The following is a 25,836-nucleotide window of genomic DNA, read 5'->3' on the forward strand; positions in this document are numbered from 1 at the left end:
TATCCAAGAAGCATGCAAAAATTGAACGGTCGTGATCACGAGCAGATGTCGATCTACCATTACATGTTTATCCATATCAACCACTAAACGTTTCCTCATTATGTGTATTAAATTTAAAAAAAAAAATAGGAAGAGAGAGAGAGGAAGAGAGAAATGAGGGGGAGAGAGAGAGAGAGGAAGAGAAAAGATGTGCAAGGCGGCGGCACTGAGCTCAAAGCAACTTCCAGTTCACCAACAAAGCTATACGGATAAAAAAGGGCAAAAAAGTTGACAGGGGTACCACAAAAGCCCACGCATCCACGGTCATAATTACAAGGATGACCCTTTGCCCCTAGAGAATCCCAAAAATGGTAAGGGACAAGAGGAAACTCCGAGCAGAGATTCTCGATCAGTGGATCAGGTTGGAACCAACGCGGTCCAGAGTCTCGGAAGCGAGGCGCATCCGCGGCCGGACCTCCGGGTCCTCCGCCGTGCAAGCCAGGGCCAGGTGGAACACGGCCAACACCTCCCGCTTGGCGTGCACTTCCTGCAGCAACTTCGGGTCCACGATCTCCGGCATTGGCCGCTCCTCCTCGAACGCCCGCCTAACCCACCGCTCCAGCTCCATAGCCCCGCACCGCCTCGGCCGGGACTCCGGGGACAGCCCGGTGAGAAGCTCCAGCAGCACGATCCCAAAGGAGTAGACGTCCCACTTCTGGGTGGGCCTGCTCCCGACGATGCGGGCCTCGGGAGCTGCGTACGCTGCCGACGACGGCCCCGGAATAGGTGGCGGAGGGGCGTCGAAGCCCTTCGTTTGCTGCTGCTGCTGCGGTCCCCCGCCACCAGTCGGCGGAGTCCGAAGTCGGAGATCTTGGCATCCAGTTGACCGTCGAGGAGGACGTTGGTCGACTTGATGTTGCCGTGGACGTACCTCTTGGGGCCGCAGTCGTGGAGATACGTAAGCCCCCTCGCCAGCCCTTTTCCGATCCCCAGCCTCCTCTCCCACGAGAGCTCCGGCACCGTCGACAGCGCCGTCCGGCAGTGTAGCGCGGAGTGGAGGCTCCCGTTGGGGATGTAATCGTAAATAAGGAGTTTCTCGTCTGGCGCCCAGTAATAAGCCAGAAGCCTGACAACGTTCGCGTGGCGGAGCCGGCCGATGGCCTCCACCTCCGCCTCGAACTCCCTGAACCTCTGCCACCCTCCCTCCGCCAGGCGCCTGACCGCCACCGCCTCCCGGCGGGCGGGTCCCAAAACCACCTTGTAGACGATTCCCGAGCTGCCCTTCCCGACGACGTAAGCGGAGGCCCTCAGCAGCTCCTCCATCTCCACCCCGAACCCTTCGTCCAGTATGCAGAAACTGCCGTTGGGTCCTTCATCCGCATTCCTCGGCAAGTAGCCCTCCTTGAGAGGCACGCCGCCGCCCTTCTCTCCGAACCCACCACCGCCTCGACGCTGCCACCGCCACCCCTTCCGCCACCAGACTAGCAGAACCCCGGCCGCGGACACCGCGACAAGGACGATTGCGGCCCCAGAAACCACCCTCCTCCGGCCGTTCCATCCGTCCACAGGAGGCGAGTCCACCAGAACGGCCGATTCCGGCTGGATCATCGTGGCGTTCGAGGGCTTCCTGCAGGGGTTCTGGAGGGGAAAGCCGCAGAGGAGCGGGTTTCCCACGAAGGCGGAGGGACCCTGGTTCGCGAGGGAGCCATATTGAGGGAGGGGTCCGCTGAGGTTGTTGAACCGGAGATCTAGGCTGACGGCGATTGGAATGCTGCCTAGGGACTCCGGCACGGGGCCGGAGAAGCCGTTGTAGGAAAGGTTGAGAGTGCCAGAGAGTGCGGACAGGTTGCCGAGCTCCGGCGGGATGGATCCGTTCAAGCGGTTGTTGGACAGGTCGAGCTGCACAAGGTCGGGGAGGTTGCCGATAGCTGGCGGAAGGGTGCCGACGAAGGCGTTGGTGGAGAGAACAAGGCGCTGGAGGAGGGAGCAGGAGGCAATGGCAGGGGGAATAGGGCCAGAGAGGTTGTTCCCAGGGAGGGAGAGGTGACGGAGGGAAGGGAGGGCGCCGATCTCGGAAGGAATGTACCCCAAGAGGCGTTTCCCTGGGAGGGAGATGCCGGCGACCCGGCCGGAGATGCAGCTGATGCCGGTCCAGCGGCAGGGGGAAGGGTCGGACTCCACCCAGTCGGAGAGCGCACGGGTGGGATCAGAGGTGATGGCAGACTTGAGGGCGAGGAGAGAGAGCCCGTCCGGCGTGAGGGAAGAAACCGGCGTTGAGAAGAAGAAGAGTGCCACCGCCGAAAGGGCGAAAAAGATGGCGCAGAGGTGTGGAACATACGCCGCCATTACTGCTTTCTCTCGCTCCCTTTTCTCCGTCGCCTTCCGTTTTCTTTCCGAACATGCAACTTTTTATTTTTCATGCAACTTTGAGTGAGAGAGAGAGAGAGAGAGAGTGTGGCAAAAATCAGATGCGTCTTTATGACTCTAATTTTTTTTGTGATTCCTGCCGTTCTTTCACCGATCCAAAATTTGAAAACCATTTCAACTCCCTGATCCAAATCTGAAATGAAATTTAGGATATCCTTTCTCGATAAGGATGCACCTAAAACTTTAAAATGCTGAGATAAGAAGCAGTGTGTGGGCTGCCACTCTTGCCCCTTTTAAAAACAACATTTTATCTTTGAATCATTATATTGACATGTTGCTTTGTTCTGGATGGAAGAGATGCCAAAGATGCTTCCAACTTGGAAGTTCATGAACTTGGGCATGCATAATAGCGTGATGCCAAAAACAGTTTGTCATTTTCACCTCCAAGTCTCAGGTGCAACGTCTGTTTACATATTTTCGAAAACACTATAATAAAATGGCTTGTAATTTTGCTTATTTCCTTTTTCCGGTGGCTGGCGCGCCGCCGGAAAAGCCCGGCCCCGGTCTGACCACCAAGGCTCGAGGCCTGAGCCCGGACCCAGCTCAATTATAATTTGAAAAAAGACAATAAAAAAAGGAGGTCCTTCTGCTTGCCTCGGGTGCTGGGGGCCCGTAGAGTCGGAGATATTTAATTCCTCTGCAGGGACTCCGAGAGACGAATCGTGCCTCATTCATTCAGCAGTGGACGTGTTTTTAACCTTCTTCATTTCATCGTGGGAGCCGTTCGAAATTCAAACCGCCTGTCCATATTCTTTTCTCTCTTAATGGATTAGATTACCGGGTTCCGTCGGTACCCGATCCGACCTGGACAAGATTCTTTACTTTATATATATACATATAAAACAAGTGATGGTGAGTTTTTTTTCCAAATGGGAGAAAAGAAATAAAAAAAAAAAAAAAACAATACAGTGGGGGGATGGGGTTTGACCAAAAGGGTCTTACAACTCTCGCCAGCGCATTCAAAATTTGAATGCACGAAGAGCAACGAGGTAAGGGTAGTTCCGGAACCAACGGGGTGGGGCGGGGGTAAGATCGTCCACATGTCCCAAGGGCATCAGTCACCTGACGAAACTCGCCTTCCTTTTTCATTCTTAGTATTTTTATTAAAGCTGCGACGTATATCTGGAATGCCGATCCGCGACCCGCTCGTTCGGAAACGGAAAATGTGTCCTCCCGAAGCGGACAGCTAGGCACCCGACCCGATAGAAATCGGAACACCGATTCAGTCGACGTACCAACCATCCCATTCTTTAAGTTTTGGGAAACCGAAACTCGGCCGGTGGTACCAGCGTAATAAAGCAGGATATCTCGGGCATTACGCGAAAGCCTCCGCATCGAGAGCCCGAAGACGAGGACGCGTCGGTCCCGGTCATCTCACAAAAGAAGATATAAAAAAAAAACCACGCGGATAAAAAGACGCAAACGTCAGAAAGAAAAAAAGGAAAGGACGGCCGCGTCCTCCGTGTTCCCCAAACCCTAAATCGTCTTTCGAGAACCGCCTCGGCCCTCAGCCCCTCGAAAGAAGGGAAGCAATAAAGGGAGGACCGCAGAGAAATTTTATTTCGCTGGGTGGCCTTTTTCGTCTGTTCTGTTCCTTGCCAAACAGAGAGAGAGAGAGAGAGAGAGGCGCGTGAAGGAGGAAGCAAAAGGGTTTTCGAAAACCGCCTTTTTTTTTCAAAACCGCTTTCTTCTTTAAATACCGGAGCGAAAAACAGGGAAAAAGATAACCTCAGAAAAACCGGGTTTCCTGAACCGCCTTCCTTCACCAAACGCAAGAAAGACGAACATCGAACGAAGATTTTTGCCCCTAATTAGGGTTTCAGCCTTCCTCCGGACCCCCAACTTCTGCCAGAGAAGAGAGAGTTTGAGAGAGGGAGATCTGTTGGTTTTGTTTTCTTTTTGATCTGCAAAAAAGATTCCGACCAAAACTAAATTAAGAAGGGGAAGAGGAAAACCGGGGAGATCTTCACGTTGATTTCGTGAGACCCTTCGCTCCGAATAGAAATCTAAACCTAAACTTCGAAACCAACGAACCGAAAGAATTTTGACAGGCGAGGAATCGAGGAAGCCCACATCGAACAAGGATCGACGCGTCCCGCAGCGATGGTGGTCAACAACCCGAGGCCGTGCAAGAGGCTCAAGAGGAGGGTGACGGCCGAGCTATTCGACCTTCGCGGCTTCCCCCCTCCCGGCTTCGCCGATCTATACGGTCCCGCGCCCTTCCGCACAAGCATCCGATCCTTCCTGTCGAGGTTCGTGGGTTCCCCCCAGACGCCGGCCTCGCTCCTCCCGTCCCCAAATCTGAGGGCTTGGCAGATCGTCTTCCAGGTCGGTGGGGGGGAGATCGACGGCGGAGCTGCCGCCGTCACGCTCAACGTCGTCGAGGAAGACGTCTCTCTGTCCAGATCCGTCTATTGCGACCACTGTCGCGTCGTCGGTACGTCTCTCTCTCCTTCCTTCCGACGCGCGAGACCGCCTGATCTGACGGTTTCCGGCCATAGGGCGCGGTTTTCCGGCCAGATCTGGTTTTTACCTTTCTTTCCCGTCAATTTTTTCGGCCGGTAGAGGCTCCGGCTTTCGGTCACGAGCACCAATAGGGTCAAGACACGTGTGCTGGCAGTTCTCATCATGTTCGTCATTGTACAAGTTGACTGGGGCTGTTTTAGGAAAAATGTTAACTAGAACGTTCCGTCTGTTCTGGCTTAAAGGAAACGACGCCCAATTCATTGTTTGTGACGAAAACGCCCTCCGGGTTTTGGTGTCGTGGCTCCTTGTGTCCGCCATTAGATTGACGAAATTGGCCCTGGCGCCTCTCTGCCAGCATCTTTCCCGCTCTTTTCCTTTTTCTGCAAGGAAAAAGAATTCGGCCCATAAACGGAGACTGAGAGGAGGACCGACCCCACTACATGCAGGTGGGTCCAGGGCGATAGGCTCGTACTTAGCGACTTGTTCCCGTCTGGATATTTGGGTTCTTTATACTATAGAGGCTCAACCTGTGACTTCTATAGTTGTTAATGTTCTTTTTTACTAGCTTTTTTTTACTGAGGTACATGGTAGGTCCAATTAGACGTCGAGCTGGTCCATGTCACCATCCGGTCCCTTCTTTTGTTTCTCTGTTTTTTTAATGCTCGGGCTGCTGATGGTGGGTTGGAGTTGGGTTGGCTTTCTACCGTCGTGCTTACAGTTTGTGTAATTTGGAATCGCAGGGTGGAGCTCACATCCTGTGTGTAACACTCGTTATCACTTCATCATTCGAGCAGACAACAGTTCCTTGGATGGGTATCCGCAAACATGTACGGGGTGTGGATCATGCCTCCCTTCTCTCAATTCAAGGCAAGGTTTCTTCTTCTCCTTTCTTTCTTGCTGCCTTATACTAGTGCTTTCTGCTCTTCTCGTTTCATCTTAGGAAATCTCTTTTTCTCCCGTACGTTCATATGGAGTGTGTCATAATCTCCCTGTCAACTAGGATTTTTTTAGTGATACATTTTTGTTTATTGGATTCCTTTCCGGTGGTTGGTTTGTCAAATGCGTTAGTGTGTGAAAACATATTGATCTTTGAGAGGTGGATCACTTGCGTTGTCAATTTGTTAAAACTTGACATTCCTATGATGAAAGTTCTTGATAGCAGAGCTTCGGCTGTATGCCTAAGGAGAGTGGTAGCACACTCATGTCGTCGAATTGTTTTTGAAGATTATTATAGTTCCTTCAGGATGATTCTATTGTTGTTTGTTACATAGGACTGCCAAAGTCAATTGTTTCACTCGCTTGTGATCTTTAGGTGTAAATCGTGTCGTCACCAGATAACTGCGAATGATCTGGAAGACTGGGCTTACCTTCAGTTGGACAATCCAACTCACCTGTTGCATGGAGTTGTCCACTCCAATGGCTACGGTCACCTTCTTAGAGTCAATGGACGAGAAGGTGGCTCTAAGCTTCTATCAGGATGTGAAATCTTGGACTTCTGGGATAGGCTATGCAACATGCTTAGAGTCAGGTGAGATTTTGGAAGTTGGATTGCTTTCATTTTAAATCATTGGAATGGTTTCCATAACTCTTTTATTTAATGGAGATTTTGCTTGCTTCTGTTTTCCTGGTTGAAGAAGTGTGCTTAATTTTCTTGTTTTGCTAGTTAATTACTCCTTAGTCAGTGTTTTGCTGATTTCCAAGACGGTTATTACAAGGTTAAATATTGTCGAAGAACTTACCAACATAACTAGGCATGGGCAATGTTTTCCTTCGCATAGGAACCCCTTATGTTGAAGTGGCGAAAGGTGGATCGCCTAGAGGGTACCTTGATCATCATGATTCAAATAACCTGTGCTTTATAGCAAAGCTAACTACAAGTAATTGATTCTTGTGAACTTGGAGATCAAGGATCATTGCCTTGTAGCCTCAATAACAGATTTAACTTCCTCAACACCTCTGCTTCATTAATCGAACTTCTCACCCTCGCTGGGTGAAATTTATTAGTCAATTTGACTTGGTCCTCCTTAAAACCTTGTCAATATTCATCAGTAAATAGTAATATTCTATCCCTAAACCCATGTCAGCTTGATGAGTTCAGGGACCTTTGTCCTTTGCCTCTCCCGTTCTATCATGTTTCTCGCATGGCAGTCTCACACTTCACATTTTTTGGACTTGGAAGTAATCTCTTGGCTCAAGCGACTGTTGATGGACCTGTTTATAGAGTTAACAGTTCCCACCTTCCTGGTCCCTCCCATAACATAGGGGAGCACAGATGACAAGCCTTGAGCTTCCGGCCGTTTAAATTTTTGCTTATTGTTGGATTATTTTTTCTATAATTATGCTGTTTGGTGCTTGGACATTCTATCATCATTATACATGTCAGAAGTTCTGTAACTTGTCAAGTGAACTTAGTTTTCATATGTCAATGTAACTTACACATTGCTCTTAAGCTAGGTTTTCCTTTCATGTCTAAATGATGTTGCCTTGTATCTGAAGACAGGTGGAGAGAGCTATTTGAAAAAATATCACTTAAAAAGGGGGAAAAGAACAATGAGTAAGATGGAGAGAAATATTTTGAAAAAGGAAGAAAAAAGAGGTGTTGGTAGAAGATATGAACATGCTAGAAAGAAAAGAGAATAAAAGAAAGAAAAAAGTAAAATAACTGGAAGAGGATGAGAAAATGCATGACATTACAAACAATATCATGGCTCATAAATGTTATGAGCTCAACATTCAAGAAGTAATTCGCCTTTCCATTCTCAGGACTCGACATGTGTCTGATCATTGGGAATATTGTTGTTAGTTACATGGTCATCGTAGATGCTTTTTGTCGCACACTTGGGCTGCCAAATTAAGATGGTGGTGTTTCTCGCTTGTTCTCTTGTTTTTCTTGTTTGGGGGCGCAAACAAGCTTTTTCTGAATAATGATGGATTCTACTAAGTATAAGCTGAAAAATCTGCTGTGAGCAAATTCTGTCCGTTTTACCGATACCTTTCGAGCAGGTTCTTGTTTATTTCTCCGGAGCATGTTTGTTTACGTGTCTGCCCAAAAGAAAAAAAAATGGGGAAATGGATTACTTAAGCTTCTAAGATTTACTGGGTTTTCTGCCTCTTCTCATCTAAGGGTAACACAAGTGATTCTTCTACTTCCATTGGACTCCTTTTAGACATGGAACTAGGAAAAGCTGTACTTTTATGCACGCACAGGCATGCGTAAGTGCCAAACTAGGTATCACAGTGTTTCCAGTTTGTAATGCATGGTGCTCGTCATATGAGCCATTTCAACCTTCTTAAGACATTCAGAATTTTGGCTGTAAAATTTCATCTATAGCCATATGTTGCGGCAAACAGAAAAAAGTTTTGATTCATCAGTTCACTTATGTGCCCTTACTACGTGGAATTAACAGGAAGGTAAGCGTGATGGACGTCTCAAAGAAATATGGTCTGGAGTTTCGGTTGTTAAACGCAGTGGCCAAAGGCCGTCCTTGGTACGGCAATTGGGGCTATGAATTTGGTGCTGGGAGCTTTGCAATCTCCATTGATTCATACTTTCAAGCTGTACGTGCAATCTCCAGTATCCCTCTGGAGCCATTCCTTGTAGAGGAACGGTCCCGTCGCACGCCACTATATGATATCATTTTCTTCTATTCCTCCCTCTCCACGAGTCCCTTGTCTACCCTCCAGGATTTAGTACTCTATATCATGACTTTGGTGCATGAAGCACGTAGTCAATCCTCTACTGCCTCTAAAAAGCCAGTAGGGACGGAGTTGAGCAGGTGGAGGGCGGACGACTTGAGCCAAATAGAGAGAGCCCTTATGAAGGTCCTTCAGGTGGCGACTACCTCTAGCTGGGTATCATACAAGAGTCTGGGAGGTGCCATTAGCCGAGCAAGAGATCCAGAATTGGTGGATTTTTGCTTGAAACGTTTGCCAGGAAGAACAGTAGGAGACAAAGTTGTTTGCTCGCAGTTCAACCCAGCAACAAAAACTCTCGAGTACAGGTTTGCTAGCCTTCTTAATAGTAAACTATCGTATGCGTTGTTCTGCTGGAAAATTTTGATGATAAAGCGTTGAAAGCACTTGTGCAGGTTGCAAGCAAGAGATATTGTTCTTGGCAAGTCGGAATCTTGTGTAACTGCTGTACCTTCGGAAGAGCACCTGCTCCACGATCTTAGGTATGTGTACGAATCACTAGTACATCCACAAACGATGATGAACTACAGGCCGTTAGAGACAAGGGCACTCGCCATGGATTCTGCTCGTAAGCTGCTAGATTGCAAGCAGTTTGTGAAGAGTTTTGAAGCCGAATATCGCAAAGAGCAACACTGTAATCCATTCATTACCACCTTGTTGTGCAAGGTTGAGCTGATTGATCAACCTGAGGGTTTCATATCACCTCCACCAGAGCTCATCAATCTTCCAAAATCTGCAACATTGTCTGATCTGAAGCTTGAAATTACCAAGTGTTTTAGGGATGTGTACATATTTTTCAGGCAGTTTCAGGTGGAGGAGCTGCCTGACTTTCGGCACATAGATGATTCCAGTCAGCTGAGTTTGCATTGCAGCAGCCTTAAGACCCCAATAGTTGCTCGAGGAAGATGCCCTGTCAACAGGAGCTTCTTTCAGTTTATAATGGAAAGGGGAACTGATAGTTGGACGGTAGATTGCCAATGTGGTGCACAGGATGATGATGGTGAACGGATGTTGGCTTGTGACGTATGCGGGGTGTGGCAGCACACTCGTTGTGTTGGTATTCCAGATTTTGAAGAAGAACCAACAAAATTCGTTTGCAAAAAGTGCGGTGGTTGCCATAAAAGGAGCCTAGGAGGAGGAAGCTGCAAGCAAACTGCAAGGCCCAGAGCCAAGCTCGAGGGCTTATCAATCTCTAAAGTCAGATGAAGTTTCATGGGTGATGATGGACAACGAATGTTGCGGGTTGTGGCACCACACTCAGTGTGGCTATTCCAGATTTTGAAGGATCAGCAAAACTTGTTTGCAATAAGTGCAGTTGTTGCCAGAAACGGGACCTTGGAGGAGGAAGCTGCAAGCAAACCGCGAGGGCCAGATCAAGCTCGGGGCTTATCAATCTCTAGAGTCGGATGATGTTCCGCCATCTGAGAATAGTGGGAGACAACGTTGTAAATAGTGAGCGGACTAGTTGCGCGATCCTGCAACTTGGCGAGAATGTAAAAACGCTTAGAGAAAAGAATTAAAAATCTTGAAATGAAGAAGGAGCTTTCCCATGACACGTTGAACAAAAACAATTTTTTTATAATTTGTTTGGCAAAGTATTCGAGTTCGAACTAAATAAATAACGCCTCCTTCATGGTGAAACTGCTATCAACACTGCGACTCAGACTAAAAGGCTATCATCTATTATATTATAGAGTTTACATTAAACGGAGGTGATGATGCGTATTATGTAATTAAGATTATTTCTCTACTCTTAAGGCGGTGCTATTTTTTTGGCGCATGCATGTGATCGTATGCGTATGAGATGCACGTGAATATGCTACCATATGAGGGTGAGTATGACTTACATCTCAGACATGTCAGTGCGCCTCTTTCATCTTGGTCTGCTGGTTTCCTCATGCTTGGATGTTAATTGTGACCGCTCGTCCATTGCAACGAGAGTCAACGCCTTGTCCAATGAAAGGCTTTTTACTGCATCACGCAACCTCGAGTATTTGACTACCACATCCTTGTACAAGCGGAGCAGAAGCTCAACCTCGTCGACCTTTAAGTCACCAACCTCTGCGTCCATAAAGGGATAGGCTTCATCTGTATACAATGGGTATTGTTAGTCAGCCACCACATCAGCTACCCATCGTCAGTTTTCACTGAGATGAACATTTGGAAACGTCACACAGACAATCTCGGGCTTGAAGACCAAGTCTTGATCTCTCTTTTTTTGCCACGAAATCATTTTTCCTGGCCTGCATGTCAATCTATTTTTTGAATTAATAGAAGCTAGCCGTAAATATGACCTGGCATTGAAAGAGGTGACTAGAAGAGAACTTGCCCTTCATTCTCCTCATTTAGCGCACATGCTGTCAAAAAAGAAGAAAAAAAAGGAAAAGGAGAATCAAGGCCATGCTTCCGTCCTTCCAGAAGAATACTCACCATGAACCTTGGCTTCAAAGATCTGCTGCCCAATCACGGGATCCAGTACATTGGATTGGAAAGTACCACGTTTTATTGTAGCGGATTGAGGTGGCTGCTTGGCGATGGATGACCTTGCAGCCTGCATGCATCTCTCAAACTCATTTTCATCCATTGACAAGGATTGTGCATTTAATTCAATGATGAACGCCTCAACGGAAACCAGGTTGGTGAAATAATATGCAGCTTCTGACACAAGGCGGGACTGCCTCCTATAAAGTTGTATGTATTTAAGATTTGAGTGCAACTGAGGAGGATTTGCCTGCAAATGTACAGTAAATTCCATTTCATAACCAGCAGTGATAAGATTCGAGTGCTTGAGATGTCGTAAATAAAACTTTGGAGTCATGAATCTAAGCAATTTAAAAAAGAAGATATGCAAGATAATTACACACTGGCCCGTCACACAACCAAAACCCCTACACAATGCCATCTTATTTGTTCAAATGCAACTTATCTACATGCATGGATGCATATACCCAGGGAACTGGCAATCATTGCGGAATTCATACCGCAAATTCCATATAAGGGATCATAATGCAGGAGTTAATGTGGAGAAACTCTGTGATATGCCCAACTTAGGCATAAATGAAGGCATCTACCAATTTGCTATTCGACAATCCAAAGAGAAAATAACAGCTTATTCAAAAATACAAGTGCCTAGCGTGTTCAATCACATCAATAGGATGAGCACATAAGAATGTCCTCTTCAAATCTGTATTGCCTGGAAAGAACATACATCAGATTGCAAAACAACTCCATGTAAAGTTACGATGAAGCAACAAAAAATGCCAAAGCACATCTACAGCTTACTGAATTAATGCCTAGTTATCTACCAACTGTACGGTTGATTAATATCTGATGGATGCAGTTCAAGAGCATGAAACACAAAAAGAAAGATGATATTTGGGGACCAATTACTAAATATTGAAATGCACAAAAGTGTAACCTTTTGAACAACACCAATGCATGTCACAAATGCAGAAAAATCATATTACCAATGAGATCTTGCCTTGATAGTAACATAGATGAGAACGGGAAGAAAGTCATCAGCCCCAGCTGGTTTGTGATTTGATGCCATTGACACATTTAGCAGTAAATTGTTGATAACACGACAACAACTGAAAATGCAGAGAAGTTTCTCACGTGGAGATTTGAACGCATTGGTTTTCTGCAATTCCTTTTCAGCAAGCTGAAAAGAAAGAAACAAAAATATTAAGCTTGTCCCATTTATACATTATTGCATATAAAGGGATAAACATCTGGACACAGAAATCAACTGGACAAGCTCTTGATCAACTATATCCAACACAAAGGCTCCAAAGGAATGCACTTACTCATACTCCAAAGTCCAAACAACTTACATGCTACTTTAGAATTGAAGAAGTTGTAGACCTGTGGTCAACTGGCATGGGAACAAGTTGGAAAATCAGAAACTAGCATATATATATATATATATATATATATATATATATATATATATATATATATATATATATATATATATATATAAGGTGACTGGACATGGTTGAAACCGTGTAGAATGCAGTCAACTCATTTTATGCCCTTTTTGTCAAATTTTGCACTCCATTAACGTTGATAGCATCTTGTCTCTTATTATAAACCCTTTGCATTTCATTTGTCTATGGTTGAGAGAGAAAGAAGTAAATGCTTTAAGCCATCTCATTAATTACTTTTGTGGAAATATAACTCTTTTTGAGTTTTGATCCCATAATGAAAAGCAAATTTTCCTTCCTAGCCTGTTCTCTCTCTCTCTCTCTATATATATATATATATATGTGTGTGTGTGGGAGGGGGGGGTGAATCTTCACCCATAAAAATGTGTTATTGCGGCCTTATTCAGTTCAAATTCTAAGCTTTAACAAGTTCCTACTAGGTGTTACAATCATATCCTGTGGAGCCATACAGGAAAGTTATACAAGAAATATAATGACCCACATGTTTAATAATGTTTGGTCTTCAAATTTATGTAGGATAAAATTCTGAACTTTTTCTGTGCGAAATCTCCACAAGTCAAGAGGTGGCACATCATAGAAACTTTCTTAGAACATATCCAATTGTTGGTGTGACAGAAAAATGTTTGTTACAAAGCCATACGATCAGTAAGAAGTGCAACATGAGAATTGGTATCTGGAAACAATAAAAAACACTACTTACCAACCAAGACGCTTCATTCTGGAAATATTTAGGTATGTCCAAGTGTTCTGGTTTAATGAAAGACTGCAGTAATTGTATTTTTTCCATTATCTCCATGTCACGCTTGGAATCCTCAGGTACTGAAGCAAAGACCCGGTTGAACAGTTTTGCCATCAGATACTTCTCCAAGCCCTGAGATCAAAGATCGAAATTGGAATTAAAACATTGCAGATTGAACAACAGACCAGTTTAAGCAGAGCTTTACATAGTGCATCAACATAAGCTCAATAAAACCAAGTGTTTAACTGGTCAATGGCTATTGTACATCCTTTTCGTGTCCAACCCATAGCCCGTAATAAGTTAAATGACTTTCTGCAAGTCACATGTATTGGACTAATAGGAAGGTTTCAGCATTGTCATATTCTTTAGGCTCATAACTAACAAAGAACATCGCCAGCATCCAGCATTTTGAACCACAAACCTTGATGTTCTTATACCACCAGAATCAGCCAATTAACCTATTTGTGCAATGCTAACTACCATTCCCGTTACGTAAATGAAAACCCTGCCACATGAATTCGAACAACACGGAACCTATTGCACGTTTCCCTTCCCAAAAGAGAAATATTTAGATCATGTGCGTTTTTCCTTGTGATTCTCCCAGTGTTGTACGATACGTACGATATACATGACTGATACGTACGATATGATACGTGTCTTTTACAAAATACAATACGATACACGCCCCGTTTCGTACAATACGGACTGATTTCAAAAAATGAGGGCAGGAACCTCCCTTTTCGAGTTTTTTTTTATAAAAACCCGGCCCTTCTTCATTTTTAACCTAGAGATTACGCCGCCGTTGAGGGAAATTATCGATTTCCATCGTTAAATCATCGATTTTCAAAATGAAATCAACGATTAAACCATGGATTTGTGCGTGGGTGGCTGATTCTCGTTGAGAGGAAAGAGCTTTTTTTAAATCGTGAAGATGAAAATGAAGAAGAAGATGGAGATGAGGATGAGAATGAATATGATGAAAATTATGAATGAGAGTCGAGAGTGCTTTCATTTTATATGTATTGACATTGAACATTTTCACAATTTTATTATCATCTTGTGATGTAATACATAACATCTAAAACTTGTTTTTTGATGTGGTATCTCATAGACTTATGGACCTTATGGCTTATAAATCTATGTGTTTTTCATGAAGAACATATTATTCTTGTTTTTTACTGATTTTTTATGAATTTTTTGAATTTTTTTCCTATTTTTTATTATTTATTAAAAAAAACGATATGGTTACGATACGTTATGATATTTTACAATACCATATCGTTTCTAACATATCTAATAGTTGAAGGAGGGAAAGATTGTGGCAATTTTCAAAAGGAATAATCAGTTTCACCATGAAATCGTCAATTTGAAGGTAGATTTATGCATGGATGATTGATTCTTGTTTACATAAAGAGGGTTTATATCTCTACGGAAGATGAAAATGAGAATGAGATGATAAAGATTATGAATGAAGCTGTTTTCATTTGTTATTTGCATTAACAATGAACAATTTTGTCTAGTGATATGATGTATAGTATACGTAAAACTTGGTTTTTTATGTGTTATGGATCTTATGACTTATGAGTTATTATGTAGAACATCTTATAAATTATGTTTCTTGGTGTCTTAGATCATGTTGGGTTACTACATGACATTATAACCACTTATTAATGTTTGTGAAGTAACTTCATACCTGTAATAGATCTCCCATTATTTTTAACATGTTTTTTCATTAAAAAAACATAATTTTTATTTTTCTTGATTTATCCGATTTTCTCTATTTTTTTCTATTTTTGAATTAAAAAAGAAACAATACACATTCGATGCATAATACTTTACGATACAAAGTATCTATTGGCTGGACCAATATGCTTTTTACAACATTGGGTCAACCAGCTCATGTTGGACGTGAAATTTGAAACAAGGATAAAGTAAAACAAACTTTGAGTAGCCTAGGTAAAGGTACCATGTTCTTACCATATCTTTGTGATAATCTTGCCAATCTTACCAACTTTTGAGGACCATGTTAGAACTCTTCCGTATAGGGCAAACTTAAAGAGTATCCGAATAATGAGAATGGCCAATCAGATATGGACAATGTCTTAGGCTCTTAGCTAAAAAACTGAATTGCACTTGAGGTCGTGGAAGAAATAATTTCCATGATGGTAGAGATCAAGGCTGATATGAACAAAGATACCATGGGCTGCTTCCTCATGCAAATATGCCACTTAATTGTAATGTGGGAATCAAGGGACTGTCTTCATGTGTTATGTAATAAAACAGGGCATATCAAGACTGGTTGCAGGATTAACCCTCAAAGTAAAGGAAAGCACTGAGGTTGAGGTTAAGAAAGATGCTGAGAGAAGAAAATCTAGTGAGATACACAACAACCTTATTGGTGGCACTTTCACAAATGAATGTTAAGTAGAACAATTAGGAAGTGTGGTACATGAATTCCAAAGCACTCATACGTTCTCAATTCTTCCTTGCATTTGGTAAAAGCATTATTGTCACTGGAGATGGTACACATCACTCTTTGCACACTGGAAAGGCATTCATATCCTGTCAAATTCTTCCATCAATTTGTTCAATGTTTTTCTTACTCATGATATCCAAAAGAATATTGCATTTTCCAATTTATCCTTGTATTTGGTAAAAGCATTACTGTTGCTGGAGATGGTACACATCATTCTTTTGCATACTGGAAAGGCAGTCATGTCCGGTCAAATTCTTCCATCAATTTGTTTGATGTTCTTCTTCAAAAAGAATATTACCTCTATAGTTAAAGTTAAATTTACTGAAATTTATTTCCTCTTCTATGCATGTAAAAGATTTTCAATGAAGGAGACATTTGCTTCAGGAGAGCAACCAAGAAATATGAAGATCTTTAAGGATGATCACCTAATTCATGTTTCCTCAGCATTGAGGCTATTATTGGAGTTTCTCAGCACTACTTATTGTAACTGACTAACTGCATTTCTTAAACATAACAAGATAAGTCCCTAATGTGGTCATCTTAGTCATTATATTTGTTCCTTTATCCAGAGGTTTATGTCTGACAATCTCATTCCATCATCTAAGTTGATTCTTGATTTTGAAGATAAGAAAAGTTCAAGTTGTCAACCATTTAAAAAGTCATGTTTTACTTACCAAATGAGAAAAGGAAAAAGAAAAAAAAGAAAGTGTTTTGGGACCTTTTGGAGCTGCTCATTCAGATGTATGGAGGTCTGCGCCTAAATGTTCCTCTTTTGACAATCAACATTATGTTCTTTTCTTGGACAGCTACTTTTGCTACACTTGGTTATATTTCATGAAATATAATGTAAGGTTTTTAATTTGTTCCAAACATTTCATGTCCTTGTCAAAAATAATTTCTCTACAGACATTATGCATTTGCAATGTGATCAGAGTGGTGAATACTCTTCAACTGATTTTATTATTTTCCTTCAGAAAAATGGATAAAAGGGCCTCTAGACCACATACACCACACAAAAGAGTATAGATGAACATAGCTGAGCAATGAACATGATACAAGACAACAATGCTCCTGTTGGCCTGTGGATAGAGACTTCCATTCAGCTGCTGATGCCAAATAAGTCAACCTGTTTCACTCTTGTTGAACAATGCCCTTAGTTATAATGATCTATTGGTTTTTGCATGTATTGTGTCCATGGTGACACAGCTTTGTTGGATAAGTTTCAGGACAAGTCATATAAGATCTGCCACTGTCTCTCTCTCTCTCTCTCTCTCTCTCTCTCTCTCTCTCTCTCTCTCTGTATGTTTTTCTTTGTCATTTTCTCTATTTCCCTGTCTCTTAGGTTTATTTTCTATTTTTCTTTGAAAAATAAAACTAAATGAATTTATTCCTTGCATGATTGTAGCTTTTCATTTATCTGTCTAAAAAATTGATTTTGTCATTGTAGTTTGACTACAGATGTTTATTTTTCTTTAGTTCTTCATGTATTTCATCGCAGTTTGTTAGTTTCTCTGCTTGAAATCTTCTTCTATTGTTTATATAAAAACATACACATGCAGTACAAATGTGTGCAAATCCAACTCTTTTGAAATTACATGTCTGTACCCATGTAACGTAGGTTTATACAAAGTACAGTATCTACTATGACAAAATTCTTCATGTACTAAAAGATTTACCTCTACAGAGTTGTCAATTTCTTCTTCAGTTGCACCAGCCCATAAAGGATGATCTCTAAAGATAGACTCCATGGACACAAGGAAATCTTGTAGCTTTTTGCTATCCCTCTCCGCATCGTAGGCATTAAATGAGAAAGATACTATGAAGCTGCAATTCACAATCTACAAATTAGTTTGTAACTTTCCACACAGAAAACGTACACTGCCCTTTCAGCCAGGCAAGGTCTATGATCTGATGAATATATCCAATGTAGTGCTAGCACTTGGGAGAACTCTTTGCTAATCGACATTTCACTGACATACCAAATCATGTATAGTAGAAGAGTTAGAGGATTTGATAGATTAGCTGCTAAAATGGAACGTGCAGAAAACATTTTCAAGTATAATCAGGATACCTGATAATCCAACCAATAAGAAGGTATTCCAACTTCTACATTCTAAGCAAGATAGTCATGCTCGATCTAAAATGAGAAACCCTAAAATACAAACTTTATTTTTAATGTGGAGCATGATGAACTTCTAGTTTACCAACTTTGCTAAGAAAAACTCCGCAACTCTGGAAAGGATTCATCTGAAGGAGGGGAAATTTGAGGACAACCAATGAAGGAACGTGCCCATGAATGGAAATATTAAACGCACACTAATTTGTATAGAGCTACAAAAAGTTTTTTGGGATGGTCTAACACTCCTCCAACATCAAGAGACAGAAGCTACTTTCCAGCTTGTAATTGTATCAGCCAGTCTATATGACTGATAAATATTTCTCGAGGACGATGAATTCTAGGGGCAACAAAGAAAGGGCATTCAAGAAGACATAGACAATGAAAAATGAACATCAACAACAGCAGCAAGGAGAAACGTCCATATCCAAGCGGGCAGGCTAAAAAATTCCAGGAACAAATGTAACAAAAAATACAAGATTCAAAGAAACGATGGTATCCAACTAGTCCTTGAGAAAACATACAACAACCAGCGCAGCCAAAAGAACCCCGCCCTGATAAGAAACCAGTATCCTCAACGTAGAAAAACAAAAGGAAGAAAGATCGAGCAAAAAGCAATCAACCCAAAGAGCTTACCGTAAAAAAAGAAAAAGAAACACGACAAACAGCATAATCTACCAGAACTTCAGAAAATTAATTCGAACCGAACATTATCACACGTAGAAGGGGCAAATTCGAGGATAACTAAACGGAGAGGGGGGGAGAGAGAGACCTCTTGATGGAACGAACAAGGTCGACGGCAGAAGGATGACGCATGCGATCAAGGAAATCGTAGAAATTAAGAGGGGCCAAGGGATCCATTGGCTGAGCAGTCTCCTCAATCTTCCTAATCCTCTTACGCACAGAGAGAATGAGAGATAGAGATAGATGTGTGTTGGTATGGGAATGGGACTATGGGGACGACTCCTTCGATCTTCGCGACATAGTTGTCTACCTACCAATGGCTCTCCTCCAGCTGCTTCGTCTTCGTCCATTTGTTATATAAAGGACGGACCGAACCCATGGGAGAAGGCGGGTTACAGTAAGGGGTATAAGAGGAAAACAAGAAGAGCGAAGAACAGAGTGCACGATTTAACGAGAAGAAGGGGAGGAAGAAGAATGGTAGGTCTACAGGGTCCCACGTCGTCCACGTCATTAGCGAACCAGCGAAGTGGATCGTATTCGATTCGGATTGGATATCAGACTAAATTGCTTCAAAAAGTTCGCGTACAGAAGAAAGGAAACCATTATCAGATTAAGATTTTAAGAAAAAGTCCTTTAATTGGATTATGATTCGGTCTTAAATAGATGTCTGATCATATTCGGATTAAAACTAGGTTTTCAATGAATACTTTATGTCTAATATCCATACATTTTAAAAATCAGTTCTTATTGTATTACAATGCAGTTGGATTCAATTAAGCATTTAAAACCAAATTGGAACTCGGATGTGAATTTAAAAATTGAGTTCAGATTGTAAATTGAACTCAAATTAAGAAAGATCTGTAGTAATTAAATGATGCGAGAGATGGAGGAAAGGGATCACCGCCGTCCATTTTTTTCTTATCATAGATTCTCATCGTTCCCACTTTAATGATGCAATTGGAAATGTTCTTTCGATGAGGGGCTAAACAAAGAAATGTGGTATTTCTTATTAACGACGAAAGAATATAAGAAAGCAAGTCATTGGCCTCTTTCAAATATACACAATTGCCTTAAAAAGTGAACCATAGAAATTAACTTAATAGTACCAACCTTCATTTTGCATCTGAAAATTGAATGTGGAAATTATGAATCTTCCTGCTTCAATAAACCACTTTTAGATCTTACATGTTGCCATCTCCTCCCTTTCGTTCTGCAGAAGCAACAAAGGTTCCTTCCTTAAACCCCTTTTCCATCTTGGTCTTGTTCAGTGTCTACATTTTACATGTTTGTGAACACAATCGCCGAGACTCGTTTGGTGAATCAGTTGTAAATCAGCCGTAAAATTTTAAAGGTCATTTACAAAATAAATAAATAATAATAATACGACAATTAAAATAAAATTCTTAAAATTTATGAAAATGGCTGAAACATGACGCTCTTGACAAAATCAAATCCATCTGCTGTTAGTCTGATACCAAGATAACAAACCAGAAGTACATGAACAGATGCATCTCTAGTTTAATTATCATAAGCACCATGCCCCCTGCATCTTGAGTGGTAGGGCATGATACCTGAATTAAAGTTGTACCATTGCCATTTACTTATGCTGATGCAGCACAGGACCTTGGAGATAAAGAGGAATAGATCTTAGGCTCTTTTCCGATCAATGGGACACAAGCCTCTCGCTCACTCTGAACTGGTAACACCGGTGCCTGGTTTTTTGTTCTGCTTTTTGAAGATTTATTTCTGTGGATAACGGGAGATGATTTCTGTCTATTTCTACAGAACGTTCCCGAAATTTTCAGGCCTTTAAGAAGTTCAAGTTCACTCCGTTGGACCTCTCATTCAGGTCTGATGAATTCTTTTTGCACTGGGTTCTCAGACAGGACCTGAACACATATTTGACAGCTGAGACACAGAGATTTGAGGGACAGCAAACATGAACATGAAACCAATCCACCAGGTTAGAGGCTATATTTGACCAGCAGAAAGGAAAAAGTTAAGATCCGGCAGTATTCCGCCCAGAAAGGATCTTCCGGTCTTGCAGTACTCCTGTTTCCCTATCAGCTAAGAACCACAGCAGAAAAGCTGATTTCAAACAGGCGATTCAGACAGGCAAATTCAAGAGTCATGTACAAAAGGTCCTATTGAAAGGAAAGTAGGGGTAGGTCAAATGAACGCTCCTGCGATGGCCAGATTGACATTCTGTAAAACCAGTGGCATCCAACTGCAGTATACATGCATAAACTGCTGAACGTTGTCTCCATGACAAATTACATATGCAAATGGAAAACTGTGCGCTGCGAACACCTTTTTACAGGTGAGGAGAATCATCCATCAGCACTTGGAAAAAAAGAAGTATAACATCAGCCTATTCTTCAGTATCGGCTATTGCCCCCTTTAGATGTAAGTGTTTTTCCCTCTTCTGGAACTCCGTCAATCCTTTGCCACTTCCAGTAACACCAACTTTACCTTTGGGGTCGTCTGGAGATTTAAAAATACTCTCTCTCTTGCGGCCAGAGAAAAAACCAACCTATAAAGCAGAAAAAAAATAAAGTGAAATGGAATCACAGAATTACAGAAAAATCTTATTATATGGAAAAGGATGGGTGTATGTGTGTTTCCACAATGCTGCATAGTAAAAGTTAAGCTGAGACTAATTGAACCATCCGTACCTTCTTGGTTTGACCTTTGCTCATTTGGAACTGCTGCCAGGCATTTTGTCTCTTGTTTTGGGTTACCTCAAGCTGCTCGAGGCGAACCTTTGACTTGAAGGCGTGTATCTTCTTTCTCTTAGCAGCTTTCTAAAAATAATTTTTGACAAAATAGAGAGAATGACCATAAACATTTTTATCAATAATTCAACATTTTTCTTAATATATTACACAGAAATATAAATATTGTTGGCACTAACAAAAACCTTTAACTAAACAGACTGAACCCAAGCTATCAGAAACTATCCAGTTTCTTGGGTGACAGACAAAGTCAAATCTGTCGCTAATCCAATTTTGTTGAGCAAATCATACGGCCAACAATCCAGTTGCTGGGTAGGTCCAAAATGGCAATGCCCATAAAAATGGTGTCAATGCACGTCACAATGGTGCTTGTGCATGAGTCTGAAAAGATCAAACAAAAAGTTCTAATAGCACATACCACATCTTCAGGGTCATTAGGCTCAATGCGAAGCTTGGCAGGTAAAGTTCGGGAAAAGACATCTGTGCCAGCTGCTTGAGCAATCTTTCTTTTTATGGCCTGTTTGGTGGCTTCAGCTTCTCTTTCAGCTTCCACCAAAGCATCAACATTTCCTTCTTGTCTAGGCCTTATATTGTCCGGATCAACCTGAAAATAGACAATACACAATCGAGCAAGTATTTAGTCACAAATCGTTCTCCAGTCCCACCAAGATAATCAGCAAGCTAGCCCTACCAGCTGCAAAATCTTCAGTCTAACTTTTCAATAAACGTATCCTATTCCAGCTATCCACAAAAATGACACACACTTGGAATCGTGGGATGTGTGATTATGATTATCAAAATAAATCAGATAAACCAAAATGATATACCAAAACAAGGGAAAAAAATCCCCAGCAGCCACAACATTGGATGACCATGATCGATCATGTGGGACCTAATAGATAAAAATGAGAACTTCAAGTGTAACTATTTCAACAAGAAATCTATGTTCTGAAAAAGTCAATTGAATACAACTTGGGAAAGGAAATCCTGGCTACTTTCATATTGATGAAGATTATTTGGTTGTGAATATAATCCATGAGGATGCCGATGCACACCAAGAAAAACAAAATCATAAACAAGAAAAGGGAGAAGAACATAAAAAGGAGGACAACCACTATTTTTCTTCAAAAATATAATTTATAAAACCAAAAGATGTTCACAAAATAAAACAAAAAGAATGAGACAATACCTCTTCTTTGTTCCCCCAACCATCATAGAATACAGAATATCCATTTGCCGTAACAGCATCAATCGTAGCATCATACCTAAGCATTACAATAGCATACGTCTCAAAGACAAATAAACATGGGGTACCAGTGAAAGTAGTAGAGTATCTTAAAAAGCATACCATTCTCCATCTTCACTCCACACAGCTTGAACTTTTGAGCCAACAGGAAGTCGCTCATATGACCCAGAAAAAATGCCTGATGCCTGCGATATCATGAAAGTAACATGTTAACCACCTTAACAAAGTTGTGAACCCAGACCTCAACCACCATAACAAAGTTGTGAACCCAAACTGAATAACAATATTCCCAATGCAGAACCTCCATTTGTTTCTGTTTCGTCTCAAAGAGGAATTTGCTTTAGGATCACAGGCTAACACTAACCAGATCTGATATAACAACACTTGAACACCACCTAAGGAAGAGACTGAACAGTCTTGAACCAGATCAGATATACTAAAATTTAGACACCATCCTAAATATCTCTAAGTGAATCAGGATATAGGCTGCATGCAGCCATTTGGAGGAACATGATTATGCAAGTTTTCAGATTCAACTCACTTTTTGAACATCCAACCAAAAGACCAACTTTAATCGGATCCCAAAATGGCAATTTAAACATGCAGTATGTGTGTAATTAACCTAAACTTCAGTCAATTGTCAAAAACTGAATATGTGCACACATTTAACAACTTCGAGTACCAAACAACAATGATGAAGAAGTAAGAGGAAATTACCCTTTCAAATGAAGATGTCTCATTCACCTCGTGGAGGTCAGGACTAGCATCTGCATCTATACTAGTGGCCAACCCTGTCAACTCTGACTTTTTGGCTGTTGACAGCAATTCTTCGGTCAAAGAAATGACCTACATAACCAGCCAGTTTACCAGAAACATCAAAAAACCAAAACACTGACCCAAATTTACTAGCTAAATTGAAGAAAAAAACAGATGTGAGCGGAACTTAGGATTCGAGTGAGAAGGGAACATCTGTAATAATGGATGGAGCAAGCAGGCAGTCGATCACAAGAACATATCACCTGCACATGAACCAAGATAGAATGATGGGCATCTTGATGTAGTGCGCTATGCCACTAGAAACCACTAAGGTCCCATGGCCAAAGCCACAACCGTGAAAACGCTCACCTTGAAAATTCAAAGCCCAAACAAAGAAAAAATAAAAATGGAAATCCGTGCAGAATTTTCCCATGTGGCCATGCATCTCAATCATAGTACCCTGCTTAAACAACATCAACAATTCCTCAACAGGAGAAAAGCAAAAACCAAAATTATTATCCATGCACAGAGTCTCTTCCTTCTTTCTGCTTTTTTTGAGAAATGGCAAAAACGTACCACTTATTGAATGTTAAAAGTGAAAAATACGAAAAGTATCCTGATTTTGGCCTCTGTCCCAACGATATCTTTATAACAAGGGCTAATCACCAGTTGTTCCAAATGCTAGTGTGAAACCAAAATTTGAAGCCCAAACTATTTGAAAATGAAAAATGAAACCCATTAGAGCTTGTCTTCAAATGCAAGCCTATCATAACTTATGGAAAACCATACATAGACCAAAAACAAAGCCTTCCAAAACAAGCACACGAGTGAGATGCTGTCTGTGTAAAGGGTTAGTTGTCAATCAAGTGACTCTGGCTCAAAAAAAGCTTGCTAGTTGTTACCAATTCAATAACGATTTTTCAGTCGAGGCCAATTCTTACACTTGAAATGAGGAGCCCTCAAAAGTTCAAAAGTTGTTATCAAACTACATGATCATGTTAAAGGCAAACCACCATGACCGCATTTTTCATACAGCATTCGCCTGGTGCACATTTCTATAATTCCGAATGTGTGAAAGCCACCAGGAGTTAGTTTAGAAGAGACTTAGTCTGATGCACCTCTTAAACGACAAAGATACCTAGTGTTTTTCATCCTAAAACATATATAGAAACCACTCCACCGAGACCGTCAAATGTGTTATTATGTTAGAGCAGATTGGTACAAGTGCAAAAGCACTACACAATTTTCTCATTGGTTCCCATTCTGACATCGTCTAACAAAGAAGCGGCCATAGTTGTCCAGTTCAAGTAAAAAAAAAAAAAAAATTGTGAACAGAGGAAGTTATGTGACGAAAAGCAGAAACACAAAATCTAATAGAACAGAGGGCAAAAAGCAGAATAAGCGCTATCTCACCTCTTGGAGTTCTTTCTCCATGTCTCTGTACTCGAAATTTTCCGGATCATCTTCTAAGAGCTTTTTCACCTGTTTGTTTTAAGAGGTCAAAAAGAAGGAATCATGTTATGAAATCGCATGTCGCAAAAATAGAGTAGAAAATAAAAATTGAAAAGGCTTCTTGCACCAACGAATCTGTTTAACTCAATTGTTTAAGAAAGTAAACGGACGAACTGAAGTTTCACCGTGGGCAATAAGAGGAGGAAAGGTAAATAAAAAGAAAGATAGAGAAACAACAATATGAGACTAAATATTGCACAACGAAAGCCCCTCCACCTAGCAAACAAGAGGCCAAATTGAGAATCCTAAGTTGAAGAGTGAAGGGAATGAATGATGAATCCCCGGACAAAACCCCCAACACCTCAAAATACGTAAATAAGTATCCCAGAGTGGGTAATTTTCCTTCGGAACTACCCCACGAAAACGAAAGCAGAGAGTCGATTCCGCGGAAGGTTTCAAATCGAGAGAGAGAGAGAGAGAGAGAGAGAGAGAGAGATCACCTGGTGGAGTTGTTCCTTGTAGGTGGAGAGATTCGAGGCAAGCTCGTCGATGCTCAGCTCTTCACTCATTCTTCTTCTTCCTCTTCTCTGTCTTCCCCAAAGTCGAAACCCTCGAAGCAGAAGAGGAACTATTGGGGCTCCCCGGCCCTTCTTCGCTTGACACAAAGGTGTCTGTCCATTTTGGATGACCCAAAACAAGTCAATAAATGGATCGGATCCGATCTGACACCAGAGAATGCAGAAGCGTTTAGAAGTGGACGCCTGCTCTGCGGCCAAGCGCAAACATCTACTTGGGGGCATGCTTGCTCCACAATGGGATTTAATTCCATGCTACATGAAAATAAACAGTGGCCGTGGTGGATGGAGCCATGATTGGTGTGGGCAATTGCCCACACCAGTCTCTTAAAATGTCTTTACTTTTAAATGAGCATCTTTAAACATCTGTCTTATATATGTATGTAAGTGCTCCATAAGATATGAGTATTTTTGTGTCTCTCCATCCACCTTCTTAGGTTCAATATTAAGTATTAATAGAGCAAGAAGCTCAACTAGAAAGATTTAGTTGTATAAATGTGATCAACGTATTCAAAAATTTTGGAGTTGACATAACATTCGTGCTT

The 25,836-nt window shown here is 41.8% G+C and overlaps 3 protein-coding genes and 1 pseudogene across 8 annotated transcripts; 1 reads left to right on the forward strand and 3 right to left on the reverse strand.

Moving 5' to 3' along the window:
* Positions 1-206: 206 nt before the first annotated feature.
* Positions 207-2,543, reverse strand: LOC116245821 (receptor protein kinase-like protein ZAR1; annotated as a pseudogene).
* Positions 2,544-3,960: 1,417 nt separating this feature from the next.
* On the forward strand, positions 3,961-10,216 carry LOC116245820 (PHD finger protein At1g33420). Of its 2 annotated transcripts, XM_031617388.2 has the most exons (5): positions 3,961-4,843; positions 5,613-5,739; positions 6,185-6,400; positions 8,280-8,873; positions 8,961-10,216. In XM_031617388.2, exons 1-5 carry the CDS (start codon positions 4,510-4,512, stop codon positions 9,769-9,771), a joined length of 2,082 nt encoding a protein of 693 aa, XP_031473248.1. In that variant the 5' UTR covers positions 3,961-4,509; the 3' UTR covers positions 9,772-10,216. The 2 variants fall into 2 exon arrangements, with proteins under 2 accessions (XP_031473248.1, XP_031473249.1); XM_031617389.2 differs by lacking the exon at positions 6,185-6,400.
* Positions 9,335-18,948, reverse strand: LOC116245822 (vacuolar protein sorting-associated protein 9A-like). Of its 5 annotated transcripts, none has more exons than XM_031617391.2 (7): positions 18,616-18,947; positions 17,404-17,551; positions 13,213-13,383; positions 12,047-12,226; positions 10,996-11,296; positions 10,413-10,653; positions 9,335-9,475 (listed from the first exon to the last, which is right to left on the reverse strand). In XM_031617391.2, the coding sequence occupies exons 1-6, from the start codon at positions 18,702-18,704 to the stop codon at positions 10,439-10,441; spliced, it is 1,104 nt and encodes a 367-aa protein (XP_031473251.1). In that variant the 5' UTR covers positions 18,705-18,947; the 3' UTR covers positions 9,335-9,475; positions 10,413-10,438. The 5 variants fall into 5 exon arrangements, with proteins under 5 accessions (XP_031473251.1, XP_031473252.1, XP_031473250.1 ...); XM_031617392.2 differs by lacking the exon at positions 9,335-9,475 and adding an exon at positions 9,720-9,986; XM_031617390.2 differs by lacking the exon at positions 9,335-9,475 and adding an exon at positions 9,720-10,040.
* Positions 18,949-20,616: 1,668 nt separating this feature from the next.
* On the reverse strand, positions 20,617-25,531 carry LOC116246375 (uncharacterized). Its single transcript, XM_031618234.2, has 8 exons — positions 25,217-25,531; positions 24,678-24,746; positions 23,226-23,354; positions 22,611-22,693; positions 22,452-22,527; positions 21,681-21,866; positions 21,203-21,331; positions 20,617-21,060 (listed from the first exon to the last, which is right to left on the reverse strand). Exons 1-8 carry the CDS (start codon positions 25,514-25,516, stop codon positions 20,899-20,901), a joined length of 1,134 nt encoding a protein of 377 aa, XP_031474094.1. The 5' UTR covers positions 25,517-25,531; the 3' UTR covers positions 20,617-20,898.
* Between the last annotated feature and the right edge of the window lie 305 nt (positions 25,532-25,836).

This window comes from Nymphaea colorata, chromosome 1, assembly GCF_008831285.2.
Source record: "Nymphaea colorata isolate Beijing-Zhang1983 chromosome 1, ASM883128v2, whole genome shotgun sequence".
NCBI lineage: Eukaryota > Viridiplantae > Streptophyta > Magnoliopsida > Nymphaeales > Nymphaeaceae > Nymphaea > Nymphaea colorata.